Source organism: Labeo rohita, chromosome 22 (assembly GCF_022985175.1).
Source record: "Labeo rohita strain BAU-BD-2019 chromosome 22, IGBB_LRoh.1.0, whole genome shotgun sequence".
NCBI lineage: Eukaryota > Metazoa > Chordata > Actinopteri > Cypriniformes > Cyprinidae > Labeo > Labeo rohita.
The window spans coordinates 28,035,565-28,062,614 of NC_066890.1; the positions used below are offsets into that span (position 1 = coordinate 28,035,565).

Genomic DNA, 27,050 nt, shown 5'->3' on the forward strand with positions numbered 1-27,050 from the left:
CACATTATGAGACGGAAAGTAATGACTTGTGAATCAGCGAGTGAGTCAGATGTTAGTTCAGTAATGCTCTGATTGATTTAGTGAGTTCTTTCCGTGAAGGAATTGCCATATTGATTCTGACCCATGCCGTCTTGTTGATACTTTAAAAGAACTGGGTGATACTATTCATTTGTACTTGATTCAAACTGTAGTAGAAAAGAGCAACCAGAACATTTTGAGTCGTAATTCAGTGGTTGAGTCAGATGATAATTCAGTAACTACTCTGATTCAATAAGTTTATTTTGTGAAGGAATCGCCAGATTGGTTCTTACACACCTCATGAGTCTTGTGCAATTCAATAAAAGAACCAGTTCATAAAAGTAATTTGTTCTTGAATCTGACTATAGTAGACAAGAGCAACCAGACAGTTACAGTTCAGAAAGTAATGACTCGTGAATCAGTAGTTGAGTCAGATGATAATTCAAAAACTACTCTGATTCAGTGAGTTCATTTTGTGAAGGAATCACCAGATGTTGATACTTTAAAAAAACTGGTTGATACGATTCATTTGTACTTGAGTCAAACTGTAGTAGAAAGAGCAACTGGAACATTTTGAGTCAGAAAGTAATTACTCAAGATTCGGTGAGTCAGATGATGATTCAGTAACTACTCTGATTCAGTGAATTCATTTTGTAAAGGAATCACCAGATTGATTCAGACCCATAACTCATGAGTCGACTTGTGTGATTTAATAAAAGAACCAGTTCATAAGTCATTTGTTTTTGAATCCGATTATAGTGGAGAAGAGCAACCAGACAGTTACAGGTCAGAAAGTAATGACTCGTGAATCAGTGGTTGAGTCAGATGATAATTTAAAAACTACTGATTCAGTGATTTCATTTTTTGAAGGAATCACCAGGTTGATTCAGACCCATAATGTGTCGTCTTGTGTGATTCAATGAAAGAACCAGTTCATAAAAGTCATTTGTTCTTGAATCCGATTATAGTGGAGAAGAGCAAAGCTGCAAAGTAATGACTCGTGATTCAGTGAGTGAGTCAGATGATAATTCAGTAACTACTCTGATTTAATGAGTTTATTTTGTAAAGGAATCACCAGATTGATACTGACCCATAACTCATGAGTCGACTTGTGTGATTTAATAAAAGAACCAGTTCATAAAAGTCATTTGTTCTTGAATCTGTTTATAGTACAGAAGAGCAACCAGACAGTCACAGGTCAGAAAATAATGACTCTAGATTCAGTGAGTAAGTCAGCTGATAATTCAGTGACTACTCTGATTCAATGAGTTCATTTTGTAAAGGAATCACCAGATTGATTCTGACTCATAACTCATAAGTCTTTTGTGTGACTAAATAAAAGAACCAGTTCATAAATGTCATTTGTTCTTGAATCCGATTTTAGTAGAGGAGAGCAGCCAGCACATTATAGGTCAGAAAGCAATGACTCGTGATTCAGTGAGTGAGTCAGATGATAATTCAGTAACTACTCTGATTCAGTGAGTTCATTTTGTGAAGGAATCACCAGATTGGTTCTTACTCATAACTCATGAGTCTTGTGCGATTCAATAAAAGAAGCAATTCATAAAAGTAATTTGTTCTGCAATCCAACTATAGTAGACAAGAGCAACCAGTCAGAAAGTAATGACTCGTGATTCAGTGGTTGAGTCAGATGATAATTCAAAAACTACTCTGATTCGGTAAGTTCATTTTGTAAAGGAATCACCAGATTGTTTCTTACCCATTACTCATGAGTCGTCTTGTGCGATTCAATAAAAGAACCAGTTCATAAAAGTGATATGCTCTTGAATCAGACTACACTATAAAAGAGCGATCGGCGCATTATCAAACTTTCTCATTTTGTGTTCCACAGTAAACAGCCATACGAGCTCAAAACCACATTTCTTTTTGAACCATTTCTTTAAGGCGGTCCTCTACAAAGCAGTGTGACTAAACTCACTATTAGCAGGCATGTTTTTTTTTTTTTTTTTTTTATCTCTTCTAACAAGCTTCCCCTAGTGCCTCATTCCCTCGCCGATTAACACGGAGCGGCTACTGTGATCTGATCCGTCTGATGCTTTGACTCCTGTAGACTGAGACGGAAGACTCTTTTAAAGACACAAAGACGCTGCTACTGTCCCGCCTTTAAGGCAACATGTCTTTCCCTCCCTATTCCCATGACAACGAGCAAACCCTCATTTAACCCTGGTTCACAGAAGAATAGGCCCTACGTTTTTCTGTGTGTATTCAGAGCGTGGATTCGCCGCCATTGACTTCAATTGAGATTCAAAAGACAAGGGTTTTTTGGTGCTGCGTTCAGCCTTTTAAAGGAAATGTACTGCAGGCGGTCCCCAGAGCCTCGCCGAGCTGTCGCTCCCTTCTACAAATGCATAAATAGATCAGGGAATACATAAATCAAAATAAGGATGACAGCAGGAGCGATTTGGAGGCGGAAAGAAGCGGCAATAAAACTCCATCAATGTGTCGTTTTTTTAGCGTCTTTTTTTTTTTTTTGCGAGAGCATCTTTGGAACCTTCAGGAGGTCTCGGCCAATCAGTGGCTGGCATGGCCAATCACAGGTAGCCTGGCAGCAGGGAGGATGGTCACCATGACAACCCCCAATATATGTTACACAGTCATAACAGCACAGTTTTTTTTCCCTTTTTTGGGATAAGTGGAAGCAGCAGACTGGAGAGGTATGAAGAGACAGAATGCCTGTCATACGGCAACAAAACAAAAACCTCTAGTATGTCGTGGCACTTTTGTTTTTGTATAGATCAGATACTTTTTCTTGGCTTGTTTTCACCGGACGTTTTCACATTCATCACTCTTTTCCATATGGAACTTCTAATTGGATTTCCCAACATCAAGCTTTTGTTTTCTTTGGGAACAAAGAAATAATGTGCCTTGAAAGGCTAGTGGTTTGCACACATGCTGAAGGCACGATTAGCTGTGGTGCTCATATGGGAAATTCTGGTTCGATTCCATTCAACGTTGTAAGAGAATGCTGTCCTTAAACTTTAAAAAAAAATAAGCAAATAAATAAAATATGATAAATAAATAAAATAACATACAATAAAATAATTATATATATATATATAAATATATAAATATATAAATATATATATATATATATATATATATATATATATATATATATATATAATATAAATATAAATATAAATATAAATTATTTTTATTTTATTGTATTTTATATTTTTTTGTTTTATTTTTCATTGTAGCGATTCTTCATTGTGGCTGATTTGGGTGAAATAAGACATAACTAAAGAAAAAAATATCCATTTACTTAATTTTATTTATTTTATTCCGTTTAGCGATTCTTAAATGTGGCTGCTTTGGGATAAGACATGACTACAGAAAAATAACCTTTTTTCTTAAAAATCTCTTATCCAATAATTGTTTTTTATTTATTTATTTATTTATTTATTTATTTATTTAGGCTATGGCACTTTCGCTTTTATTTTATTTTATTTTGTGATTCTTAAATGTGGCTGGTTTGGGATACTGATTTGGGTGAAATAAGACATAACTAAAGAAAAAAATATCCAGTTTCTTGATTTGATTTAATTTATATTATTCAATTTAGCGATTCTTAAATGTGGCTAATTTGGGATCCTGAATAATTAAAGAAAAAAATGATTAATTTAATTTAATTTAATTTAATTTAATTTAATTTAGCAGTTCTCAAATGTGGCTCATGAAATAAAACCTAATTAAAGAAAAAAAAAAATCCAATTATTTTATTTTATTTTATTTTATTTTATTTTTCAATTTAGCATCTCTTAAATCTGGGATTTTATTTATTTAATTAAGCCATTTTAAATGTGGCTGATTTGGGATTATGATTTGGGTGAAATAAAACATAATTAAGGAAAAAATAATTTTAGTGAATTATATTATTTTATTTTATTTTTCAGTTTGGAATTTCTTAAATCTGGGATTTTATTTATTCAATTTAGCGATTCTTAAAATGTGGGTGATTTGGGATTATTATTTGAGTGAAATAAAACAATTAAAGAAAAAAAATGTCATCCAATTATTTTATATTATTTTATTTTTCAATTTAGCAAATCTGGAATTTTATTTATTCAATTGAGCTATTCTTAAATGTCGGCGATTTTGGGATCATGATTTGGGCGAAATAAGATATAACTAAAGAAAAAAAAATCTTGTATAAAATCAGTTATTTTATTTATTTTATTTTTTATTATTTAGTGATTCTTAAATGTGACTGATTTGGGATAAGACATGACTAAAGAAAAAAACATTTTCTTAAAAATCTTTTATCAAATTAATTGATTTTTTTGGCTATAGTACTTACGCTTTTTAATACGCAAATACGATTGAAAGTTGTTCTTTTTTACTTTCACTCAAGTATGTTTTTGGCAAGATACTTTTAATTAAGTGAGAGTACAGATACTCAACCAAATGTTTACTCAAGTGTTTTTTGTTTTTTTTTTGGTGTGTGCTTTTTTTTACACACCTGATGATGTGTTACAAAAATAACTGACAGATTAAATTTTCTGTAAGAATTTGATACATAGAGACATTTTTGTGTGGTTTTCCTAAAATAAACGGTTTATTAACACTAAATTCGTCTCCCTATTTATTGACTTGGCCAATATAATGTCAAAAAGCCCTAAACCTTAAAAAAAAAACATCTGAAGTATTCTGAACTCTTCAGCCTCTGTTGCATAATATATGTCTAGTGTCTCTTTTTTTTCATTGACCAGTCTTTCTTCTTTCTCCAGTCTGAAGCTCGAATGTGACAAGCTGGCCAGCGAGAAGTCAGAAATGCAACGTCATTATATCATGGTAAGTCTGCACAGAGCGCGCTCTCCTCCAGAGGGACGTGCCTTAGGCTAGATGTGCCGGAACATATTCACATCCGCAAGAAACTAACCTAGCCCTTACCTGTCTGATTCCATTGTGTCTTATTCTCTGTCTGCCTCTGCACTGTCTTTTCTGCTGCTCTATTACCATTCTGTACCTCCTGTCCACCCAGAGGCATCATGCACCTAGTTTCTTCTTGTTTTTATTATTTTTTTGTTTTGTTTTTTTTGAGGGGACATCAGTAGCGTAGTTGGCTCACTTGGTACTCTACTCTAGTCTAGTCTATATTTTCTTTATTTACCTGTTTGTTTGTTTGTTTGTTTGTTTGTTTTTTAACCCATTTAAAAATATTTGGTGGTTCTTTATGTACTATATTATATTTTATTTATCTATCTATTTATTTTAATTGTTTTGTTTTCAGTTTAGCAGTTCTTACAGTATGTAGCGGTTCTTTATATTGGATTAGATTTAGCTTAATTATTTATTTATTTGTTTGTTTTTTTTCCAGGTTAGTGGTTCTTATATTATATTATATTTGACTTTATTAGAAAATTTTATTTACAACTTAGCAGTTATAAATTTTTTTTTTTTTTCAGTTTATTCATTATGTGGCAGTTCTTATGGTCTTGTTATATTCTTTATTATATTGTTCTTTATTCTGTTATATATATTTATTATTTTTTTTACGAACAGCTCAGTGGTTCTTATTATACATGTATTTTTCAATATCTGGTGATTTCTTATATATTTGATTTATTTAAAAACAGCTTATCGTTTTTATATATTATGCTTTTTTTATGCTTATTTAATATATTTTTTATATATATACTGTATTATATTAAGAACTTTGCAGTTATTAGTAAATTATATTATATATTTATAAATAAATAAATACAATATAATAACAGGAAAATAAATTACTTGATAAAACAAACAGTTCATTTGTAATAAATTTTAATGCTGAATGTACTTTTTATTTCCTTTTTGTTTATTTATTTTCTGTGTTTATTTTATTATTTTTAATTTTTATTTACTAATTCTAATTTACTAATTACGCATATATTTGGCTATTATATTATATTATATTATATTATATTATATCTTTCTAAACTATATTTACAACTTAGTGGCTCTATTGTATTACATTGTATTATTTTTTTTATCTAATCTACAACTTGGTAGTTTTTATATGTAATATTTAAATTATACATAATATATTTATATGAAATATATAGTATTACAATATACTATATTGTTTTTTATGTACTTATTTTTTAATCTTAGCTGTTCATATTATATTATATTATATTATATTATATTATATATGTTTATTTACAAAGAACTTAAATAGTTATTATGAATAATATTTAAATTATATATAAATATGGGAATATATTACATTGTTTTTTTTATTTACTTGTTTAGCAGTTCTTGTATTGTATTATATTATATTATTTTATTTTATATTATATTATATATTATTTTATATTATAGTACATTGTTTATTTATTTACAAACATTTATTTACAAACAACTTAGTGACTCTTTCTCAATATATTTTATTTTTTATTTGATTTTATTTACAAACAGTTTAAATAGTTATGTATAATATATATATTTATATAATAAATATATATATACGTATATATGTTTGTGTGCATATATAGATGACAATATAATATTATGTTGTGTTATTTTTTTTTACTTATTTTTTTTTTCATCTCAGCAGTTCTTATATCTGTTATATATTATTATATTATATTATATTATATTATATTATATTATATTATATTAGTGGTTCTTATTATATATGTATTTTTCAATATCTGGTGATTTCTTATATATTTGATTTATTTAAAAACTGCTTATCGTTTTTTTTTATATATATTATGCTTTTTTTATATTATATTGTATTATATTTCAGCTTGATTTTAACTGTTTATTAAGAACTTCGTAGTTATAAGTAAATTATAATTAATAAGTATTTATAAATAAATAAATACAATATAATAACAGGAAAATAAATTACTTGATAAAAACAAATATTTCATTTGTAATAAAATTTAATGCTGAATTCACTTTTTATTTCCTTTTTCATTTATGTATTATTTTCTGTATTTATTTTTAACTTTTATTTACTAATTCTTTCATGTCATATATATTTGGCAGGTCTTTTATCATATATCATATCATATATTATATTATATTATAATTTTGTTTTTCATTCACTTTAATAAATATTTCACTTCAATAAATGTTTCAGTAAATATTTTACTTTCAATACATTTTTAAGAAGCTGCATTCAAAATCCATTTGCCTCAAAAATCTATCAGGTTAAATTTGGCCATGATTCTTCTGGCTCCATCTTGTACAATTTGACTTCCTCTCCTCCCTAGTCTTCCACCCCCATCCCTTCCTTTTCCACCTTGTCTGCCGTTCTTTCTTTTGTCCGTATACTCTGCTGTCTCTTCTCCTCCATCCCCCCCGACGATATTCCCTCCCCTTCGCTCTAACCTCGTTGTCTCCGGCCCGAGCCTCGTGTTGCCGTCTGATATTCCGCCTCTAATTGATCCGTCGAGCGGCTTAATCTCATTTAATCTGTGCGGCGTTGCTCTCACGCGCATCAGCCAGAGCGCCCTCCCTCCCTCTAATAGCCTATCGGGTTCCCCCGCTCTGTCCGCACCCGCTGGAAGATGGGGAGGGTGGGCGTCCGCTTTGCGTGGGTGGTAATTGCTTTAGGGACCTACTGCTGCTTGGCAGAGCCGACCCTGATCCAACTCTGGCTCCATCACTGATGCTCTCTGCTCTTGTTTAGCGGCCGAGGTTGTGCCGCGCTGCTCGTAGACGTGTGGATGATGAGCGAGGCTAACACTTTAGCACGTGCTACGCACAAGTACGCCCGCACATGTTACGCTCCCGTCCTGCATGTTCAGTTCTGTGTATTAGAGCTGTGATACAGCATTTTCATGACTGACTTGCTTTATTTCTTTGCAGTACTATGAGATGTCCTACGGGCTGAACATCGAAATGCACAAGCAGGTGAGTTCATCTAATCAGACCAGTTATGAACATCCCTAATTTTCATCTTCATCACTTATGCACTATACTATTGAATGCTGGTGCTTTAGTTGATACTGTCTATGCACTGAAGTACCAAACTATGCCTTAAAGTGATAGCTCATCCAAAAAGAGAAAATTCTGTCATTAATTACTCGCCCTCATGTCGTTCCAAAACTGTAAGACCTTTGTTGATCTTCAGAACACAAAGTAAGATATTTTTGATGAAATCCGAGAGATTTCTGACCCTGCTTAAATAAATACGCCGTGGTGCTCTCGTGAACGCACGACGAAGACCAACACGGAAGAGAAGAAATTGTTTATATATATATATGTACATGCGTGTGTGTGTATAATATATTAATCGTAGCAAAATATTTGTGCGCACATATAAAATCAGTATGAATGTAGAATAAAGTAATAAAGAAAATAATAAATAAAAACGAGCTTTTTTTTATTTATTGGTTCATATGTGGCAGTTCTTATAGTCTTATTATATTCTTTATATTTTTTATTCTTTATTATTTGATCGATTTACAAACTACTGGGCAGTTCTAAAAAATTTTGTTTTTCATTTATTTCCAAACAGCTTAGTGGTTCTAATTATATATGCATTTCTTAAAGGTGTGGTGAATCTTATATATTGAATTATTTTAATTTATATATTTATTTACAAACAACTTATCTTTTTTATATATATTGTGCTTTTTCAGTTTAGTGGACTTTTGCTTGATCTGTTATAACTTTTTATGTGGTGATTATTATTATTTTTTTTTTTTAAACATCAAATAATCTTGGAGGAAAACAGTGTCTGTGTGTGTATAATCAGTATGGATGAAATTATTCAGAATCTTTACTGAATTAAATTAAATTATTTAATTTAATAAAAATAAATAAATAAATAAATAAGCTTGTTTTGTATTTATTTAAAGAAAGCATGCTCAAAATTCTGTACAAAACAAAGGATACAAAAAAATTCAAATGTAGTTTTTCTGATTTATTTTTTTCTTTACACCAAAGAATTCTCAAAAATTGTTTTATGATTTTCACAAAGGTATTCGGGAGCAAAGACTGTTTTCAACACTGATAACAATAAGAAATGCATCTTGAAATGCAAATCAGCATATTAGAATGATTTCTAAAGGATCATATGACTCTGAAGACTGGAGTAATGATGCTGAAAATTCAGCTTTGCATCACAGAAATAAATTATATTTTAACACATTAAAATACAATACTGCTCTGCTCTGCTCTTCTGCTATGTATATATACACTGCCGCTTAAAAGTTTGGGATCAGTAAGACTTGTAATGTTTTTTTTAAAGAAATTTCTTATGCTCATCAAGACTGCATTTATTTGATCAAAAATACAGAAAAACTGTAATATTGCAGAATGTTATTACAATATAAAATAATGTTTTTTATTTAAATATACTTATGTGATGCAAAGCTGAATTTTCATCAGCTGTTACTCCAGTCTTAAGTGTCACATGATCCTTCAGAAATCATTTAATGTGCTGATTTATTATTAGAATTATCAATGTTGGAAACAGTTATTTTTTGGAACCTGTGATTCTTTTTTTTTTTTTTCAGGACTCTGTGATCAATAACAAGATAAACAGAACAGCGTTTATTCAAAATAGAAATCTTTTCTAACGGTAAATCTATGCTATCACTTTTTATTAATTTAACACATCCTTGGTGAATAAAAGTATTAATGTCTTTCAGAAAAAGAAAGAATAAAAATTTACTGACCCAAACTTTTGAACAGTACTGTTTGTTAGAAAACCTTTTTTTTTTTTTTTTTTTAAATAAATGCTGTGCTTTTTAACCTTTTATTGATCAAAGAATCCTGATAAAAGTATCACAGGTTCCAAAAAAAATAACAACATTGATAATAAATCAGCATGTTAGAATGATTTCTGAAAGGATCATGTGACACCAAAGACTGGGGTAATGATGCTGAAAATTTACCTTTGTATCACAGGAATAAATTGCATTTTTAATTCTGTATTTATGATCAAATAAATGCCTCGATGAGCATAAGAAACGTCTTTAAAGACATTAAAAAATCTTACTGATCCCAAAATCTGGGCCAAAAAAATCAAAATATTAAGAAAATCGCCTTTAAGGTTGTCCAAATTAAGTTCTTAGCAATGCAAAAATTAAATTTTGATATATTTACTGTAGGAAATGTACAAAATATCTTCATGGAACATGATCTTTACTTAATATCCCTAATGATTTTTGGCATTAAAAAGAAAAATGATAATTTTGACCCATACAATGTATTTTTGGCTATTGCTACAAATTTAGCTGTGCTACTTATGACTGGTTTTGTGGTCCAGGGTCACATTTATGTATGTGTGTGTGTATTATTTATATATAAACATAAAAGTAAGTATATTCGAATGATGCAGTGATTTGAAATTGCTTCATTTCCCACAAAATCAGAAATGCACCAATAAGTGTTGCTCTTTAGGACCTTGTAATGTCTACAGTGTCATCTGTATATACCAGACAGTTAGTTAGATTGACAGACCGCGCATGGAAATCTAGGCACGCGCCATTGCCGCCACTGCAGCCAGTCTCACGAACACTATTCATCAGTCCCTGCCCCTTTATGTGACACAGGTGAAATATGTTTTTAAAAAGTCAGCCAGGCACGGAAGAGTGTGTGCGAGACAGAAATACAGGGCATGAATGCAAAGAGTAAAGCATGCCAGTGTTTGGTATGCAGTCATTTCTCTTTCTCTCTCGCGCTCCCCTGCATGCTGTATGAAGTGTCAGCATGGCAGGCTATTGAAACAGGGTTATTGTTGCCTCTCTCTTTGTCCCACTGCTTGTTTCTCTCCATTTTTTTTTTTTTTTTTTTCCCTCAAGCTCTCGCAGGCATTTTCAGTACTCACGTTTCCATATATGAGCGTTCTCTTCATATCCTTGTCCTTTTTATTGCAGATAAATGTGTTACATATATTAACTAAATATGTGAATACTTATTTGTTTATTTAAAAATGTATGTTTATTTTTATCAGTAAAATGGTTATATATTATTATTATTATGAGATTTTTATTCGTAGTACAATTATGTACTTAGTCAAGAGTGTCTGTTTATATTTTTCCAGCTGAGCTGTAGGGATTTGTGACGACTTTAAAAGGGAAGAATTTGCTGAACATAAGTGTGTGTGTGTGTGTGTGTGTGTGTGTGTTTCTCCCTGCAGGCAGAGATCGTGAAGAGATTAAATGGGATCTGTGCTCAAGTCTTGCCTTACCTGTCTCAAGAGGTACAGAAAGAGATAGCAGCGTTACCTCAACATGTAGTTTATAGCATTACACCTCGTCTTAAATGCTCTGATTTGTCATCATATTCATGATATTGCATATTTATGCATACATAACTGATTTGAACAGGCTGCATGTAATTGAAATGTAAAGATTTAGCAATGATAATCTGTGGGTTCAGTGCATTATGTTGAAGGGCAGGTATTTATAGTGTAAATGCATGTCATTTGTCCACATAATGATTGTAATGTGAATGTGGGAACATACTGTACAAGATGTGATTTGTGTGTGTCTTTTTCAGCACCAGCAGCAGGTTCTGGGGGCGATAGAGAGAGCCAAACAGGTCACCCCACCAGAGATGAACTCCATCATACGGGTAAACTGTTTCTTTCTTCGTGTGTATGTGTATGTATGTGTGTATGTGTGTGTGGCTCATGTGGGCCCACACACAGGTTTATACAGTAGGCTATGTTTATGGAAATGCATCTGAATTGGTTTATGGCAGTCTAATTACCTAAAAAGAAATGCATTATTAATGTTTTTGTGGATTGTTGCTGTAGGGATTGTTTAATGGGAATTATTGCATTTATATGGCTTTGAATTTGTTAATTCTGTCTTGTAAATTTAAGTTTTAATTTTAACATGCTTTATTGGCATGACAAAAACTGTATATTCATATTGCAAAAACATCTTCAGCTTTTGCTGAAGTGAAACTATTGCAAAAAAGAAATAATATAGTGGAAAAATAATATAAAGTAGAAAAAATGCCAGTGGAGTAAACAAGTGATATTACACGTAAAATATCAGAAATTATCAAATAAAATAAGGCCACGAGAGGCCATACAATGTAATTATGTTTACCACAATTAAGGGATTATTAAAAACTACAAAATACAAAATTTTTTATCAAATAACATCTTTTATTAAACGATACCAATATAATTCAGTTTATTAAATGGCACCATTATAATTCACTTCCATTCAGATGTTTGGGTCATTATATAGTGTACTGTTTTGTATTTTAATTTTTTTTAAATTATTTATTCAGGTGATGGCAAAGCTACATTTTCAGCAGTCATTAGAATAGAAGGAACAGCATTATATATATATATATATATATATATATATATATATATATATATATATATATATATATATATATATATATATATATATATATATATATATATATATATATATATATATATAATTTTTATTTTCCCTAAATCTTTATTTTCATTTTTGATCAATTTACAGCATCTTTGCTGAATGTTAATTTAATTAATACTTGTATTACTAATTTAGTTATACTTATATACTTCTAAGTATAGAAGTATACTTTTATTTATTTATATATATATTTATTGATATACTGTATATGTATATAGACTTGATATTAATGTAGAATTTGCAGCTTTACATAATATATGTGTGTGTGTGCTGTGTATAGAAATATTTACAAGTGTGTAAATAAAGTACATTTACTTTAAGTACATTATTTATATATATATATATATTTATTATATAATAATATAATATATATTATTTTGTATGTGATTAATCGTTTGACAGCCCTAGTAAATATTTCTTTATATATAGATGTATGTTTGTGTATTTGTATATACAACTAAATATACGCAGCACACGCACATAATATGTAAGTGCAAACTTTTAGTTTGGATGCAATTAATTGCGATTAATTGATTTGACAGCTCTACTTTTGACCTTTTAATCTTATCACATTAATTTAAATAGGATGATCTCGTATCGTATTGATATAAAAATACAAAGATTAAGAAAATATGAAGTTTATTTGCAAAAACAAAACTCAAAAATCATGTTTTTATTGTGCTGTATTTTGTTGTTGTTGTTATTTTTACTTAATCAAAATAACCCAACTGCAGTTTAATTAAGATTAATTGGAATGCACAATGAAAAAACATGATTTTATCTGTTATCTGTTTTTGCAAATGAACACTTCATATATTCCATTCATTGTTATTAACAACATGAAGTGCATTAAACATTTAAATTACGTTAAGGTTTCCCAAACTGGGAACCGCAGGGGGTTTATGAGTTTAAGGAAAAGCTTATAATTAATTAAATCGTAAAAAAGTGAAATTAAAATAGGTCATTGTAAAATCAATCAAAATAAAACACTTACTAAAAAAATGCTATTTTTATTTGTTTACGCACATATCATGTAACCATAACCAACATCAGAGAACCATGAACATGAAAATATGATGCTTGTTTATTTTTAAATCTCAGGGGTACTTCAAGTAAATATGTGACCTTTGACCTCAAACTCAGTCATAAGGGTCAATTTTTCGAAATTGAGATTTATACATCATCTGAAATCTGAATAAATAAGCTTTCCGTTGATGTATGGCTTGTTAGGATAGGACAGTATTTGGCGAGATACAGCTATTTCAAAATCTGTAATGAATGTTATAAATAAATGAAGCTTTTAGCAACGCATATTTCTGACCAAAAATTAAGCTGTGATATATTTACGATAGAAAATATACAAAATATCTTCATGAAACATGATCTTTACTTAATATCCTAATGATTTTTTGGCATAAAATTGATCATTTTGACCCATACAATGTATTGTTGGCTATAGCTACAAATATACCTGTGCTACATATGACTTGGTTTTGTGGTTGAGGGTCACATATATTAAGTGAAACAGGATCAAATGAGGAAAACAGTTTGTGAATTCATGAATTTTAACATGTTTGAACGACAAAAGCCTTCTAAAGACAGAGAAATACATGGTTAAATAGCCTACAGAGTAAAAATGAATGTGTTCATCAGTAGTTGATGCACAGTTGAAACGCTTCTTAAACCTGAAATGATTTTTGTAAATCAAATGCTGTGTCTAATGACAGACCTTTGTGTGAATGTCCACAAAACTACTTTCTGAGTATCTATAAGCTATATGCTGTTTTAGAAAGGAACATTCAGTACACAAAAAAGAGGAATTACGGGGAATCAATAAATTCTGAAGAATTTATTGCTATTGCTATATTGCATGTAATCCATAAAAAGTAACCGTAATCTAATTACGAGTACTTAATTTTTGGAATCTGATTATATGCAGCTGGCACTACATTTTATAGAGATGCTGTATAGTATAGTGAAAAGTAAACTAAGAAATGTACAATTATGTAGGTAACAACACTGTATGTGTCTGTTCTGTAGCAGCAGCTCCAGGCTCACCAGCTCTCCCAGCTGCAGGGGCTGGCATTGCCCATGACCCCTCTCCCTCTCGGCCTCAGCCAACCGGCCGGCCTCCCCGCCGTCACCTCCAGCTCCGGCCTCTTCTCCCTCTCCAGCATCCTGGCCTCTCAGGCCCAGCTTGCCAAGGAGGATAAGAGCACACGCGAGACCTCCGACAGCCACCGCGAGGAAGACGGAGACAAGTCCGACTAGTCGCCCGCCAAACCCGTTCCTTCATCCAATCATCATCCAGAGCTCCACGTAGAGCAGAGGCACTTGTTCCCCTGTTTTTTTCACCGTTATTCTTTTCCTTCGTTTTCCACTCTCCTTCCATCTTTCTATCTTCCCTCTAAATTGCTACTGTGTTCACATGCCTAATGTCATTCGTTCTGGTTCATTCCACCAGCTCTCTATATGTATTTATACCAATCCACCTTTTTATTGTGTTACAGATGCTTGATTTGATTTTTTTATTTACACTATTTCTTGCCTGCGTGTATGTATATATCTATATATATATTGTATATTTCTTATGCTCGTTGTGGAAATGGTCTATAAAACGGTGCGACCGTTAATGGACCATCGACCCTTCAGTAATAATTCCTCTTTGTTTTTTTTTTTCTCCCCCGCTCACTCTCTTCCTCTTAAAATCTTTCACCTTTTAAATCTACAATCTACAATAACTGAGTCAAAAGCACTTTGGCCCCTGGCAGTAACTCTGAGACTAAAAGCAACTTTGAATCTAAAAAAACTTAGCCGCGGCATAATCCATTTAGAGTTTAAAGGATCGGTGTTATTGTTGGAAGGCACGGCTGTTGCGTCTATCCTACCTTAAAGGGACAGTTCAAGTTAAAGTGAGGATTTGTTTCATTTTTATCTCATCCCAAAGCTGTATGACTTACATTTTTCTGTGGAACACAAAAGGAGATATTTTGAAGAACATTCATGCTGCACCCTTCCATGCAATAAAAGAGAATGGTGACCAAAATTTCTAGTAAATAACTTACATTTCTTAAGTTTCTTGCACAATTGGCTTTAGAACTTTTCGAATAAAATAAATGACTCATATGGACTAGTTTAGTTAAAAAAATCACCAATAATCAAAAACTAGTCCATATGATTCATGGATTATATTCCAAATATTCTGAAACAGTTTGAGTGAGAAACAGACATTTAAACAGAAATTTAAGTCATTAATCACTGAAAATTTAGCTTGATAGCTGTGGTCACCATTCACTTTCACTGTATGGAAAAAAGCAAAATGAGATGTTTTGAAGAATGTGCACGCTGTTTATTTCCATACAATAAAAAGTGAATGGGGTCCAAAGCATGTAAGAACAAAAATTACCATTAAAACGTCACGAAATTAGTCCATATAACTCATGTAGTTTATTCCAAGTGTTCTGAAACCATTTGTGTGAAAAACAGACATTTAAACAAAAATTGTAGTTATTATCCACTGGAAATTTAGCTTGATAGCTGTGGACACCATTCACTTTTATTGTATAGAAGAGAAGAAAGTTGAAAGTCATAGGGGTTTTGTATGACCTGGGGGTGAGTAAATGATCTTCATGTCAGTCCAAATCTGTTTGACTTGCTTTCTTCTGTAAAAGGCAAAATTAGACATTTTGAAGAATGTTCATGCTGCTCATTTTCATACAATAAAAAGTGAATGGGGTCCAAAATAGTTAAGAACAACATTTACCATAAAAGCATCACAAAACTAGTCCATATGACTCATGTAATATTTTCCAAATGTTCTGAAACAGTTTCTGTGAGAAACTGACATTTAAACAGGAATTTAAATCATTAATCACTGGAAATTTTGATTGATAGACGTGGTCACCATTCACTTTCATTGTATGCAAAAGAAAAAAAGGAAGTTGGAAGTCATGTAGGTTTGGGATGACCTAAAGGTGAGCAAATTATCTTCATGTCAGTCCAAATCTGTTTGACTTACTTTCTTCTGTAAAAGGCAAAATGAGACGTTTTGAAGAATGTTCACACTGCTCATTTCCATACAATGGAAAGTGAATGGGGTCCAAAGCAGTCAAGAACAAAATATACCATAGAAGCATCACAAAACTATTCCATATGACTCATGTAGTATATTCCAAGTGTTCTAAAACGTTTGTGTGAGAAACAGACATTCAAACAGAAATTTTAGTCATTATTCACTAGAAATTTAGCTTGTGGGCTAAATTGTTTGACTGACTTTCTTTTGTAAAAGGCAAAATGATACATTTTGAAGAATGTTCACGATGCTCATTTCCATACAAAATTTACCATAAAACCTTCACAAAACTTGTCTGTATGCATCATACTATATTCCAAATGTTCTGAAGCTGTTTGTGTGGAAAAACCTACAAGATTTAAGCTTGATAGTTGTGGTCACCATTCACTTTCATTGTCAAAGAGCAGCTTGGACATTCCTCATAATGTCTCCTTTTGTGTTTCACGTTAGAAGGTAAGTCATACAGGTTTGGAAGGACATGAGGGTGAGTAAATGGTGACAGAATTTCCATTTTAGGTGTGAACTGTCCCTTTGAACTGCTTGATGAATAGTATTGAAACGAAGAAAGAACGTTTGTGCTAGGCCCTTCGACGTACTGTATATCTATCTACCTGTTTGCCTGATTTCTAATGTGTTTGGAAGATGTTGTGCTGTCTTAGACAGAGAATATTAGATGAATCCTCTGAGATGCTAGCTAACCTGCTCACCAAGTGAAAAGGAATGCTGTTAAAAAGATATTTTCAGTCTTTTTTATAGTAATGTCGATTGTCTACACGGTGAGAGTCATGTTGTTTTCCTTAGAAGGTAAGTTGTGAGAATAAGGTATTTGAGAAATGAGAAGCACCTTCTTTTAACATTTTTTTATTCGTTGTTTTGATAGCACTACAGAAACAGGAAGTATGTGAAATCTTAAGTATGATTTATAGCAAGCCATCCCAACAAAGAGAAAAGACATTCTTAGCGCAGTGCGTTACCTTAAGTGCACTTAAGGTAAAAGCTAAGATTTGTAGTTTTGAATATTCCCTTTTTGAGTCTCCTAGTGTCATGTTGGATTATGTAGTATGTGATTCAACCAAGAGGGGGCAGTAAGTCCATAGCAAGTCCACAATAACACCCTCAGGGTCACTTTAGTTTGGAGTTGGTCTATTTTAAGTGTCCAATGTTGGTTCGTGCAAACATATTATATAAAATACGCTTCTTTAAACCCCCATTTAAGCATAAATATTCAGTCTGATGTTTATTCAGTCAGGAGTAAGCATCAAAAAAAAGCTCAAAGACTTGTTTCGTATTGAAGCAGTGACTTGCAGCTATAGCAGTATTCTAGTCATCTTATGTTGCATTTTCATGCCAAAGTACACATCACACTTTATCCTCTCGGTTTTCTCATTTTGGTACAGTCTGGAAATGCAAACCAGACTTTTAATACTTTTTCCCCCTTCTGATTGATTGTGTGAATGCTTTAGATATGGTTTGTCCAAATGTTTCTGTAATGGACACTTTCTATAACATACAGTTAAACCATAGCGGATTCAGGAGTGAAGATGCTCCCTAACTTGTCTTAATGGGACACTGCTCTGTTTTTCAATTAAATGTCGAAGTTAAACAGTGCCAACACAAGAAATGTCAATGAAAGGCCACCTGATGATATCGTAGTGCTTTCAAAACAAATCTGCTCATGTTTTTATTATTTGGAGAATGTTTTTGGTTTGATTCTGCCAGCGTATTTATGAAAGAAGTGCCAGGATTTATCCTCGTGGCTTGCTACATATGCTCAAATCTATTCTGTTGACATTTTTCTTTTAAAGGTAAGGACAAAAATGTAGTGGTCACTGCGTAAGCATTAAGAGTTCAGAATCAGATCTAGCCAAATGCGAAGTGTTTTGCTATAAAGGTGGGCCGCAGGTGTACTGTACGTGTACGTTATACATAGACCTAAAGCTTTATGTGCAAATGGATGCTTTTGTGTCAGTCTTGAATGATACGTCTGTGTTTTAGAGGACTCTTAACTCATGAGGCACTTGAGAACAGGTTGTCGCCCCATCCTTTCTTTCTTAAAACCCCTGACAGCCGTCTCCTCCCAGAATTCATTGCTTGCCTTTTGCCATTTGTTAAAAGCATTGTAAGCATTCTGTGTTATAAAAGTCTTTTTGTTTGTTTTTCAACTCCTGATTTTATGTATATTGTACAACCTACAGTGCAAAAATAATTGTGTTATAAAATAGCTTCATTCCATATTAAAACAGACAAAGTACATAAACATTTACTATACATAAATGGAAATTTCTGCAGTAAGGAAATGCTTCTGGTGCCTTACAAATAAAATCAATCAAATCAATGTAGACCATGTCAATGTTTTATTTTGTTGCTTGTATGCTTGTGGGAATTAACATTGCAGCTATGAAGAAATATTGTTTTCAGGCAACAGCTGTGTTTCCATTACCCATCAAAATGTGGAAACTGTAATTACAAATTGAAAATACGGCCAGCGGAAGCCAATTTTCATCACAGATTTACGCAAAACTTAGCGATATTTTATAAATGTATAAAAAATGATTGCGAAATGACTGCGATGTTATGCGACTAAATGTTATGCGACTAAAACATAATTTTTTCATGATCATGATGATCAATGTTGGTTGGTTTATGTATATCGCAACCACTAGCCATTATTTTTAATCTAAGGAGACGTATCTTTAGCAAAGCAGCAGGATATATGTTTCTTGCAAAATACTGAAAAGCCACCTCATGCAAGCGTAAAAACTTTTTTGTGATTATATGAGAGTTTTTGCAATATTGACGTGTTTCCATTAACTGTATTTTCAATTTGCAGGGTAATGGAAACACTGCTTTCACAAATAGTCCTATATATCGCAAAAAAAGGAATATTTTGCAAAACTGCAGTTTTTCGCATTTCCAGGTCTTCAATATATGTAAACCTACCAACATCCATCACCATGACTTATAGCAAAAGTAAAAAATTACATTTTGGGAATGGAATCGCCATCATTTCGCATTCTTTTTTTAAAAATTGACATTTATAAAATATCGCAATATTTTCACACAAATCTTTAATGAAAATCTTTAATGAAACTTTTTCCTTTTCTTTTTTTTTTTTTCTTTTTTAAATCTAGCACCAGCTTTGATAATGAATAATTCGTACATAAAGTGTTGGTTATTGCACATTTAATTGTTAGCTTGTTCAAAATTTCATACTTAATGTCATGTTGGATTTTAGGCCATACAAATTAAATTAAGTCATAAAATTAATTTAAACTAAATTAAGTCATAAAATTTGATTAATACTTAACTTATTGTTCATATATGAATGAATAATCATTAAGAAATTAAGAGTTGTTGTTATTAGAAAAACTATTTATTTATACATATTTATGTTCCCTATTTGTGACCCTGGACCACAAAACCAGTCATAAGGGTCCATTTTTTAAAAATTTGAGATTTATACATCATGTATAAATGTTCTGTTCTTCAAACTTTCTATTGATGTATGGTTTGTAAGAATGGAACAATATTTGGCCGACATACAACTATTTGAAAATCTGGAATCTAAGGGTACAAAAAAATAAATATTGAGAAAATCACCTATAAAGTTGTCCAGATGAGGTTCGTAGCAATGAATACTACTAATTAAAAATTAAGTTTTGATATATTTACTGTAGGAAATGTACAAAATATCTTCATGGAACATAATCTTTACTTAATAACCTAATGATTTTTGGCATAAAAGAAAAATCAATCATTTTGACCCATGCAATCTATTTTTGGCTACTGCTACAAATATACCCGTGCTACTTAAGGTTTTGTGGTCCAGAGTCACATTTTAGAACAGTTTATTCAACAAACTTAGCAAGATATTTTTCACCTCTCAAGTTTAAATGTTTTATATCTTAATTTTTTTTCATCATAAATAAGGAATTAATTGCCAGTACAGTCCCTATAGCATTGATCAGATTCAGAATCATTGAGAGATAAACACTCCACGGTGGCTAATCAGATGTTTTACTAAAGTGACATCCACTAAGTAAAATGTTTGACATTTAACACTTCAGATGAAATCCCCTCTAGATTATGTTAATTGAAAAATGACAGTCTTTGGTCTTCTGTCAGTCTACTGTTTTGATTTACAGTAACAGATGGATTGCTATTTGTCCTGTTAGGCATTGTGTTTATTTGTGCAATCCAGACATCATGATGTTTTAATCAGGGTTCTGGAGTTGCTCAACCTGATTTAGTTTCATAAGCCGGCGTCTCAGTCATATCTAAATGTGACAGTGTGATCTGTGGGTTTTTTCTGCGTCTCTCTGGTACACACTCTCACACGCTCCCTCGTGATTGTGGTTTTTGAATGACAGTCTGCCCTTGTCTGTGTGTTTGCTGCTGCTGGTAAGCCACAGAGCGCCTGGCAGCTCTCTCTCTCATTCTTTCTCTCTCTCTCGCTCTCTTTCTGTCTCAAACTCTCACAGGATTTCTCTGGATCTGAGCCCAGCGCTTAAATAAATATGAAAGTGCCCTATTTTCTGTCAGAAGGCTGTCAGAAAGGCAGGGTTTTGTTTATTTCGCTTCACTTTCTCGCGTTTAGCACAATGGTTTAATGCTTAAAAGCTGTTGTGATCAATTTACAGAGCGGAATGAGATCAAGCCAGCTTTAAAGATTAAAATGGATCACGATATAAAATAGTTGCAAGGGTACGGGTGAATCTCACAGAGACCGGTTACATGTCCAGGTCACATTTACCCCCAGAATCAAAGAACAGACAAACCAAAGAAGTTATTTGAAAACCTTATATATATTTAAAAAATGATTTTTTTTATTAAACATTATAATAACACTTTATATTAGTGAACACATTCACTATTAACTATTATTAGCATGAACTTAAAGAGATGCTGGCTCCTGCATCAGTGGCGAAGACTGACACGGAAGAGAAGAAATTGTAAATAAAGTCGTTATTTTTGTTTTCTTTACACACCGAAAGTATTCTTATAGCTTCATAACATTACGGTTGAACCACTGATGTCACATGGACTATTTTTACAATGTCCTTACTCCCTTTCTAGGCCTTGAACATGTCAATTGCCTGTCATTCCTACTTTTATTTAATTTTAGGTGCTTGACTGCCCTTTGTCATATTTAAATATTAGTTAGTTGGCTAGTTTAACTACTTTTATGATTTTACCCATCTTCCTGGATGTTAGTTAGTTAGTCAAACTTTGATACTGTACTGTCCTCATAGAAGCTTGATAGTCCCATCCTAAATGGATATATGTTAGTCATCTGAGTAGTTAGTTAGTTAGTTAGCTTAGTTGGTAGATAACTACAGTACTTTTATGTAATTTTACATTGCCCTAGATAGATGGTTAGTTAGTTGACTAGTTAGTTGTGCTACTTTTACAAGACTTTTCTGTGTTTTATTGAATTTACTACCACTTGTCCTGGATGGATAGAAGTTTATTAGTTGGTTAGTTAGTTAGGCCACTTTTATATCCTTTTAGGAGTTTGACTGGCACTTATCAGAATGGATGAACAGATTATTCTTGGTTGGTTAGTTAACTTAGTTGGTAGATAACTATAGTACTTTTATGTAATTTTACATGGCCCTAGATAGATGGGTAGTTAGTTGATTAGTAATTGGACTATTTTTACTAAACTTTTCTATCATTTTCTAAACTTTTCTACTTTTCTGTCATTTAGGGACTTTAGTACCCCTATTGTTAGTTACTGTAGTTACTCAGTTGACCTTTGTGATACTTTTCTGTCCTAATAGAAGCTTAAATGGATATGTATTAGTCAGTTGGTTAATAAGTTAGTTAGTTGGACTAATTTTATATTCTTTCAGGAGTCTGATGGATAGATTTTGGTTGTTTGTTTAGTTAGCTGGTAGATAACTACTTTTACTGTATGCAATTTTACAAGCTTTTCTTGCCCTAGATATATAGTCAGTTAGTTGGCTAGTTATTTGGACTACTTTTATAAGGCTTTTGTGACTATAAGGGAATTTACCACCCCTCATCCTGGATTGATAAAAGTTAGTTAGTTAGTTGGTTAGTTGGTTTTCGTAAATTAGACTACTTTTATGTCCTTTACTGATACTGGATAGATGGTAGGTTGGTTGGTTGGTTGGTAGTAAACTATCATTATGTATTTTCAATAAACTTTACTGCCTCTTGTCCTAGATAGATAGTTTGGGGGCTAGTTAGCAGGACTATTTTTTTTTATACTTTTCTATCTTTTAGAGAATTTACTACTCCTCATCCTGGATCAAAAGAAGTTAGTTCTACGTCAAAACGCTAACTCCTGCATGATGGAAGAGATTGAATTTGTTGAATAAAGTCATTTTTGTTTTCTTTGCGCACAAAACGTATTCTTATAGCTTTATAAAATTATGGTTGAACCACTGGTGTCACATGGACTATTTTAACAGTGTCCTTACTACATTTCTGGGCCTTGAATGTGGAAGTTGTGTTGCTGTCTATGCAGGGCCAGAAAGCTCTTGGATTTCATCAAAAATATCTTAATTTGTGTTCTGAAGAGGAACGAAGGTCTTACGGGTTTGGAACATCATGTGGGTGAGTAATTACTGACAGAATTTTCATTTTTGGGTAGGCTATCCCTTTAATTTTGGAATGACATGTTTTCATGTTTCATGAGTTTCGCCTGTATAGTGACCGCTCTCACATTTTCTGCTGATGTCGGCTGGTTTCCGGTGTCAAGTGTGGAAAGAGAGATGGGCGGAAGGGCGATTATTAAAAGACGAGAGGCTGTTGATTAATCATGATTGACTCACTCCCTCTCTCGCTGTCTCTCTCTCTGTATGTCTTACTGCTTGATAATGGAGACGCACTCTGTTCTGTGCTTTTCTGGTTTATTCATGTGGCCTGTCAATCCTTCTCTCTCTCGTTCTGTCTTTCTCCATCAGTCTCATGCTCTTTGTTCTATTCCTTCAGGCTTACACCAGACTCGTCATCACATTGTTCTTTTTTCCCCTCTGTCTTTCTTTTTTCATCCTTTCGTTCTTCCCGGCAGTGGCCGGAGCACTCATCTTAATCTTCATTTTTCATTTTACCCTCTTGTCCTGTGATATCTTTCTCCCTCTCTCTCCGTTGACTCAGTGCTTGCAGAATTGAACCATGGGAGAAAAGGACTGTCAGACTGTTTTTCTAATCCATCTCTTTTCTCATCCATCCACTCCTCCTTTTCTCATTCTACCTCTCCTCTAAATAGAAAGCACTACTTGGCCAACAGCTCTGAGATTTGAGAGCATTTATCTCAGAAAAAATCCTCTAAACAATAGAATCAGGCTGCAGAGAGCAGTGAGACCTTAAAATATTACTTGTCTGGAATCGAATGAATTCCTGGTTGCACACATCTTTCCCACAATGCACTAGGCTGAGTTTTGTTAAGATGCATATTTAGATGTGTACAGTCATTTTTCATGTAAAAATTTTTCAAAGTATGACATATAATACAATATAATACAATACAATACAATATAATACAATATAAAATACTTTGAATTTTGGTCCAGTAATGCTAACATGCTAGCTCTCTGCAGCCCTTTGGAGCATAATTTTCCCAGTATTCCTCTCAAAAGTTCATACAGCATTTCTAGACCTGAGCTGCAACCTGCTGGGATTGAGCTTTTATGCAATCAAAGACTCTGTTTGGATGAATACATCGTTGGATATTTGAAGTATTTTTGTGATATTTTTCTGAAGCTAGGCTGGCCCTCATCCTGAATGAACAGATTATTTGGTTCTTTTTGGTGTATTCTTAAGATAATTTTATTTCATGTTAGGTACTTGACTGCCCTTTGTCTTATTTAAATATTAGTTGGCTAGTTTTGGCTACTTTTATGATACTTTGATACTTTTCTGTCCATTTAGAGACTTTACTACCCCTCTTCCTGGTTGTTAGTTAGTTGACCTTTACAATCTAGCTATGTATCCTGGATGGTTAGTTAGTTAGTTTAGGTTAGGTTAGTTAGTTGACCTTTATGGTCTATCCTAATAGAAGCTTGATGGTCTCATCCTAAATATATATATATATATATATGTTAGTTAGTTAGTTAGTTAGTTAGTTGGACTACTTTTGTATACTTTTAGGAGTTTAAATTGCACGTATCAGGATGGACGGATAAATTTTGCTCGGTTAATTATTTAGTTAGTTGGTAGATAACTACTTTTATGTAATTTTACAACCCTTACTGCCCCTTGCCCTAGATAGATGGTTAGTTGTTGGCTAGTTAGTTGGACTACTTTTATAAGGCTTTTTTGTCTTTTAAGGAATATTACCCCTCATTCTGGATAAATAGATGTTAGTTATTTTAGTTAGTTAATCTCTTTTACTGATTCTTATCCTGAATGGATGGATACATTTTGGTTGGCTGGTTGGTGAGTTAGTTGGTAGTTAACTACTTTTATCTAATTTTATGAGGTTCACTGCCTCATCCTAATAGATAGTAAGTTAGCTAGTTAGTTGGACTACTTTTATGATACCTTTCTGTCTTTTATGAAATTTACTAATTTACTTTTACCTGAAAGCAACTCGTTACAAATAGAGAATAGAATGTTTTTGGGAAACGCATCCCTGGATGGATAGAAGTTAGTTAGTTAATTAGACTACTTTTATGTCCTTTACTGATACTTATCCTACAAGGATGGATAGATTTTGGTTGGCTGATTAGTTAGTTGGTAGTTAACTACCTATGTATGTAAGCTTTACGTCTTGTCCTAGATAGATAGTTAATCGGCTAGTTAGTTTGGCTACTTTATGTATGTAAGCTTTACGTCTTGTCCTAGATAGATAGTTAATCGGCTAGTTAGTTGGGCTACTTTTATGATACTTTTCTGACTTTTGGGGAATTCACTACCCCTAGACCTAGATATAGTAGTTAGTTAGTTATAGTTAATTAGACTACTTTTATGTATTTTGCTGATAATTATCCTGAATGGATGGATGGATGGATGGATGGATAGAAGTTAGTTAGTTAATTAGACTACTTTTATGTCCTTTACTGATACTTATCCTACAAGGATGGATAGATTTTGGTTGGCTGATTGATTAGTTAGTTGGTAGTTAACTACCTATGTATGTAAGCTTTACGTCTTGACCTTGTACTTTTATGTATTTTACTGATAATTATCCTGAATGGATGGATGGATCAATAGATTTTGGTTGGTTGGATAGTTGGTTGGTAGTCTACCTGTTGGTTGGTAGTCTACCTGTCTCTTGTCCTAGATAGTTAGTCAGCTAGTACTAGTTTTAGTTCATTAGACTACTTGTGTCATTTACTGATACGTATCCTGGATGGATAGATCTTGGTTGGCTGGTTGGTTGGTTGGTTGGTTAGTTAGTTGGTAGTAAACTACCTTTATGTAATTTTGCAAGCTTTACTGCCTCCTGTTCCAAATTGATAGTTAGTCAGCTAGTAAGTTAGGCTACTTCTAGGATACTTTTCTGTCCTTTAGGGAATTTACTATTCCTCATCCTAGATTAATAGAAGTTAGTTAGTTAGTTATAGTTAATTAGACTACTTTTATGTCTTTTACTGATAATTATCCTGGATGGATGAATTGATTGATAGATTTTGGTTGGTTGGATAGTTAGTTGGTTGGTAGTTAACTAGCTGTATCTTGTGCTAAATAGATAGTTAGTCGGCTAGTAGGTACTTTTATGATTCTTTTTTGTCTCTTAGGGAATTTACTACTCATCCTGGATGGACAGGTGTTAGTTAGTTAGTTGGTTATTTTTAGTTAATTAGACTGTCATATACTGATACTTATCCTGGATGGATGAATAGATTTTAGTTGGCTAGTTAGTTAGTCGCTAGTTAACTACCTTTATGTAATTTTCAACCTTTACTGCCTTTTGGAAATTTACTACCCTTTGGATGTTAGTTAGTTAGTTTTGGTTATTAGACTACATTTATGTCTTTTGTTGGTACTTATCTTGGATGGATGGATAGATTTTGGTTGGCTGGTTCATTAGGTAGTTAACTGGTATTTCACAACCTTTATGTGATTTTACAAGCTTTACTGCCTCTTGTCCTAGATAGATAGTTAGTTGGCTAGTTAAATTTACTACCCCTCGTCCTAAATGGATGGTTAGTTAATTGGTAGTTAACAACTACAACTATGTAATTTTACAAGCTTTATTGCCCCTTGTCCTAGATAGATAGTTAGTTGGCTAGTTGAAATTTAATACCCCTCATTCTAAATGGATGGTTAGTTAACTGGTAGTTAACAACTACAACTATGTAATTTTACAAGCTTTATTGCCCCTTGTCCTAGATAGAAGGTTAGTTGGTAGTTAGTTGGACTACTTTTTATGGTCATTCTATGAGCTTTACAGCTCCTTGTCTTGAAGAGCTGTTAGTTAGTGAGCTGATAATTAACTACTTTTATGATACTTGTATGTAATTTAGGAGCTTTACTGTCCCTAGGAAGATAGTTCATTAGTTGGCTAGTTAGTTGGACTACTTTTATCATACTTTTATGTCCTTTTATGGGCTTTACTGCTCCTTGTCCTGAAGTGTTAGTTAGTTAGTCTGCTTTTATGATCTGATTAAATACTTTCAGGAGTTTGACTGACTACTTGTCCT

The 27,050-nt window shown here is 32.5% G+C and overlaps 1 protein-coding gene across 2 annotated transcripts in view; it reads left to right on the plus strand.

Annotated features, from left to right (window-relative positions):
* Positions 1-18,766, plus strand: part of tle5 (TLE family member 5, transcriptional modulator) — a 39,094-nt gene extending 20,328 nt beyond the window's left edge. The window contains exons 3-7 of one of the 2 annotated variants that reach the window (XM_051095345.1): positions 4,770-4,833; positions 7,846-7,890; positions 11,129-11,191; positions 11,491-11,565; positions 14,403-18,766. In XM_051095345.1, the coding sequence (XP_050951302.1) occupies positions 4,770-4,833; positions 7,846-7,890; positions 11,129-11,191; positions 11,491-11,565; positions 14,403-14,630 (475 nt within the window). In that variant the 3' untranslated portion in view covers positions 14,631-18,766. Of the gene's footprint in view, positions 1-4,769; positions 4,834-7,845; positions 7,891-11,128; positions 11,192-11,490; positions 11,566-14,399 lie in introns of both variants that reach the window. The other variant, XM_051095344.1, reaches the window with a different exon arrangement.
* Positions 18,767-27,050: the final 8,284 nt, after the last annotated feature.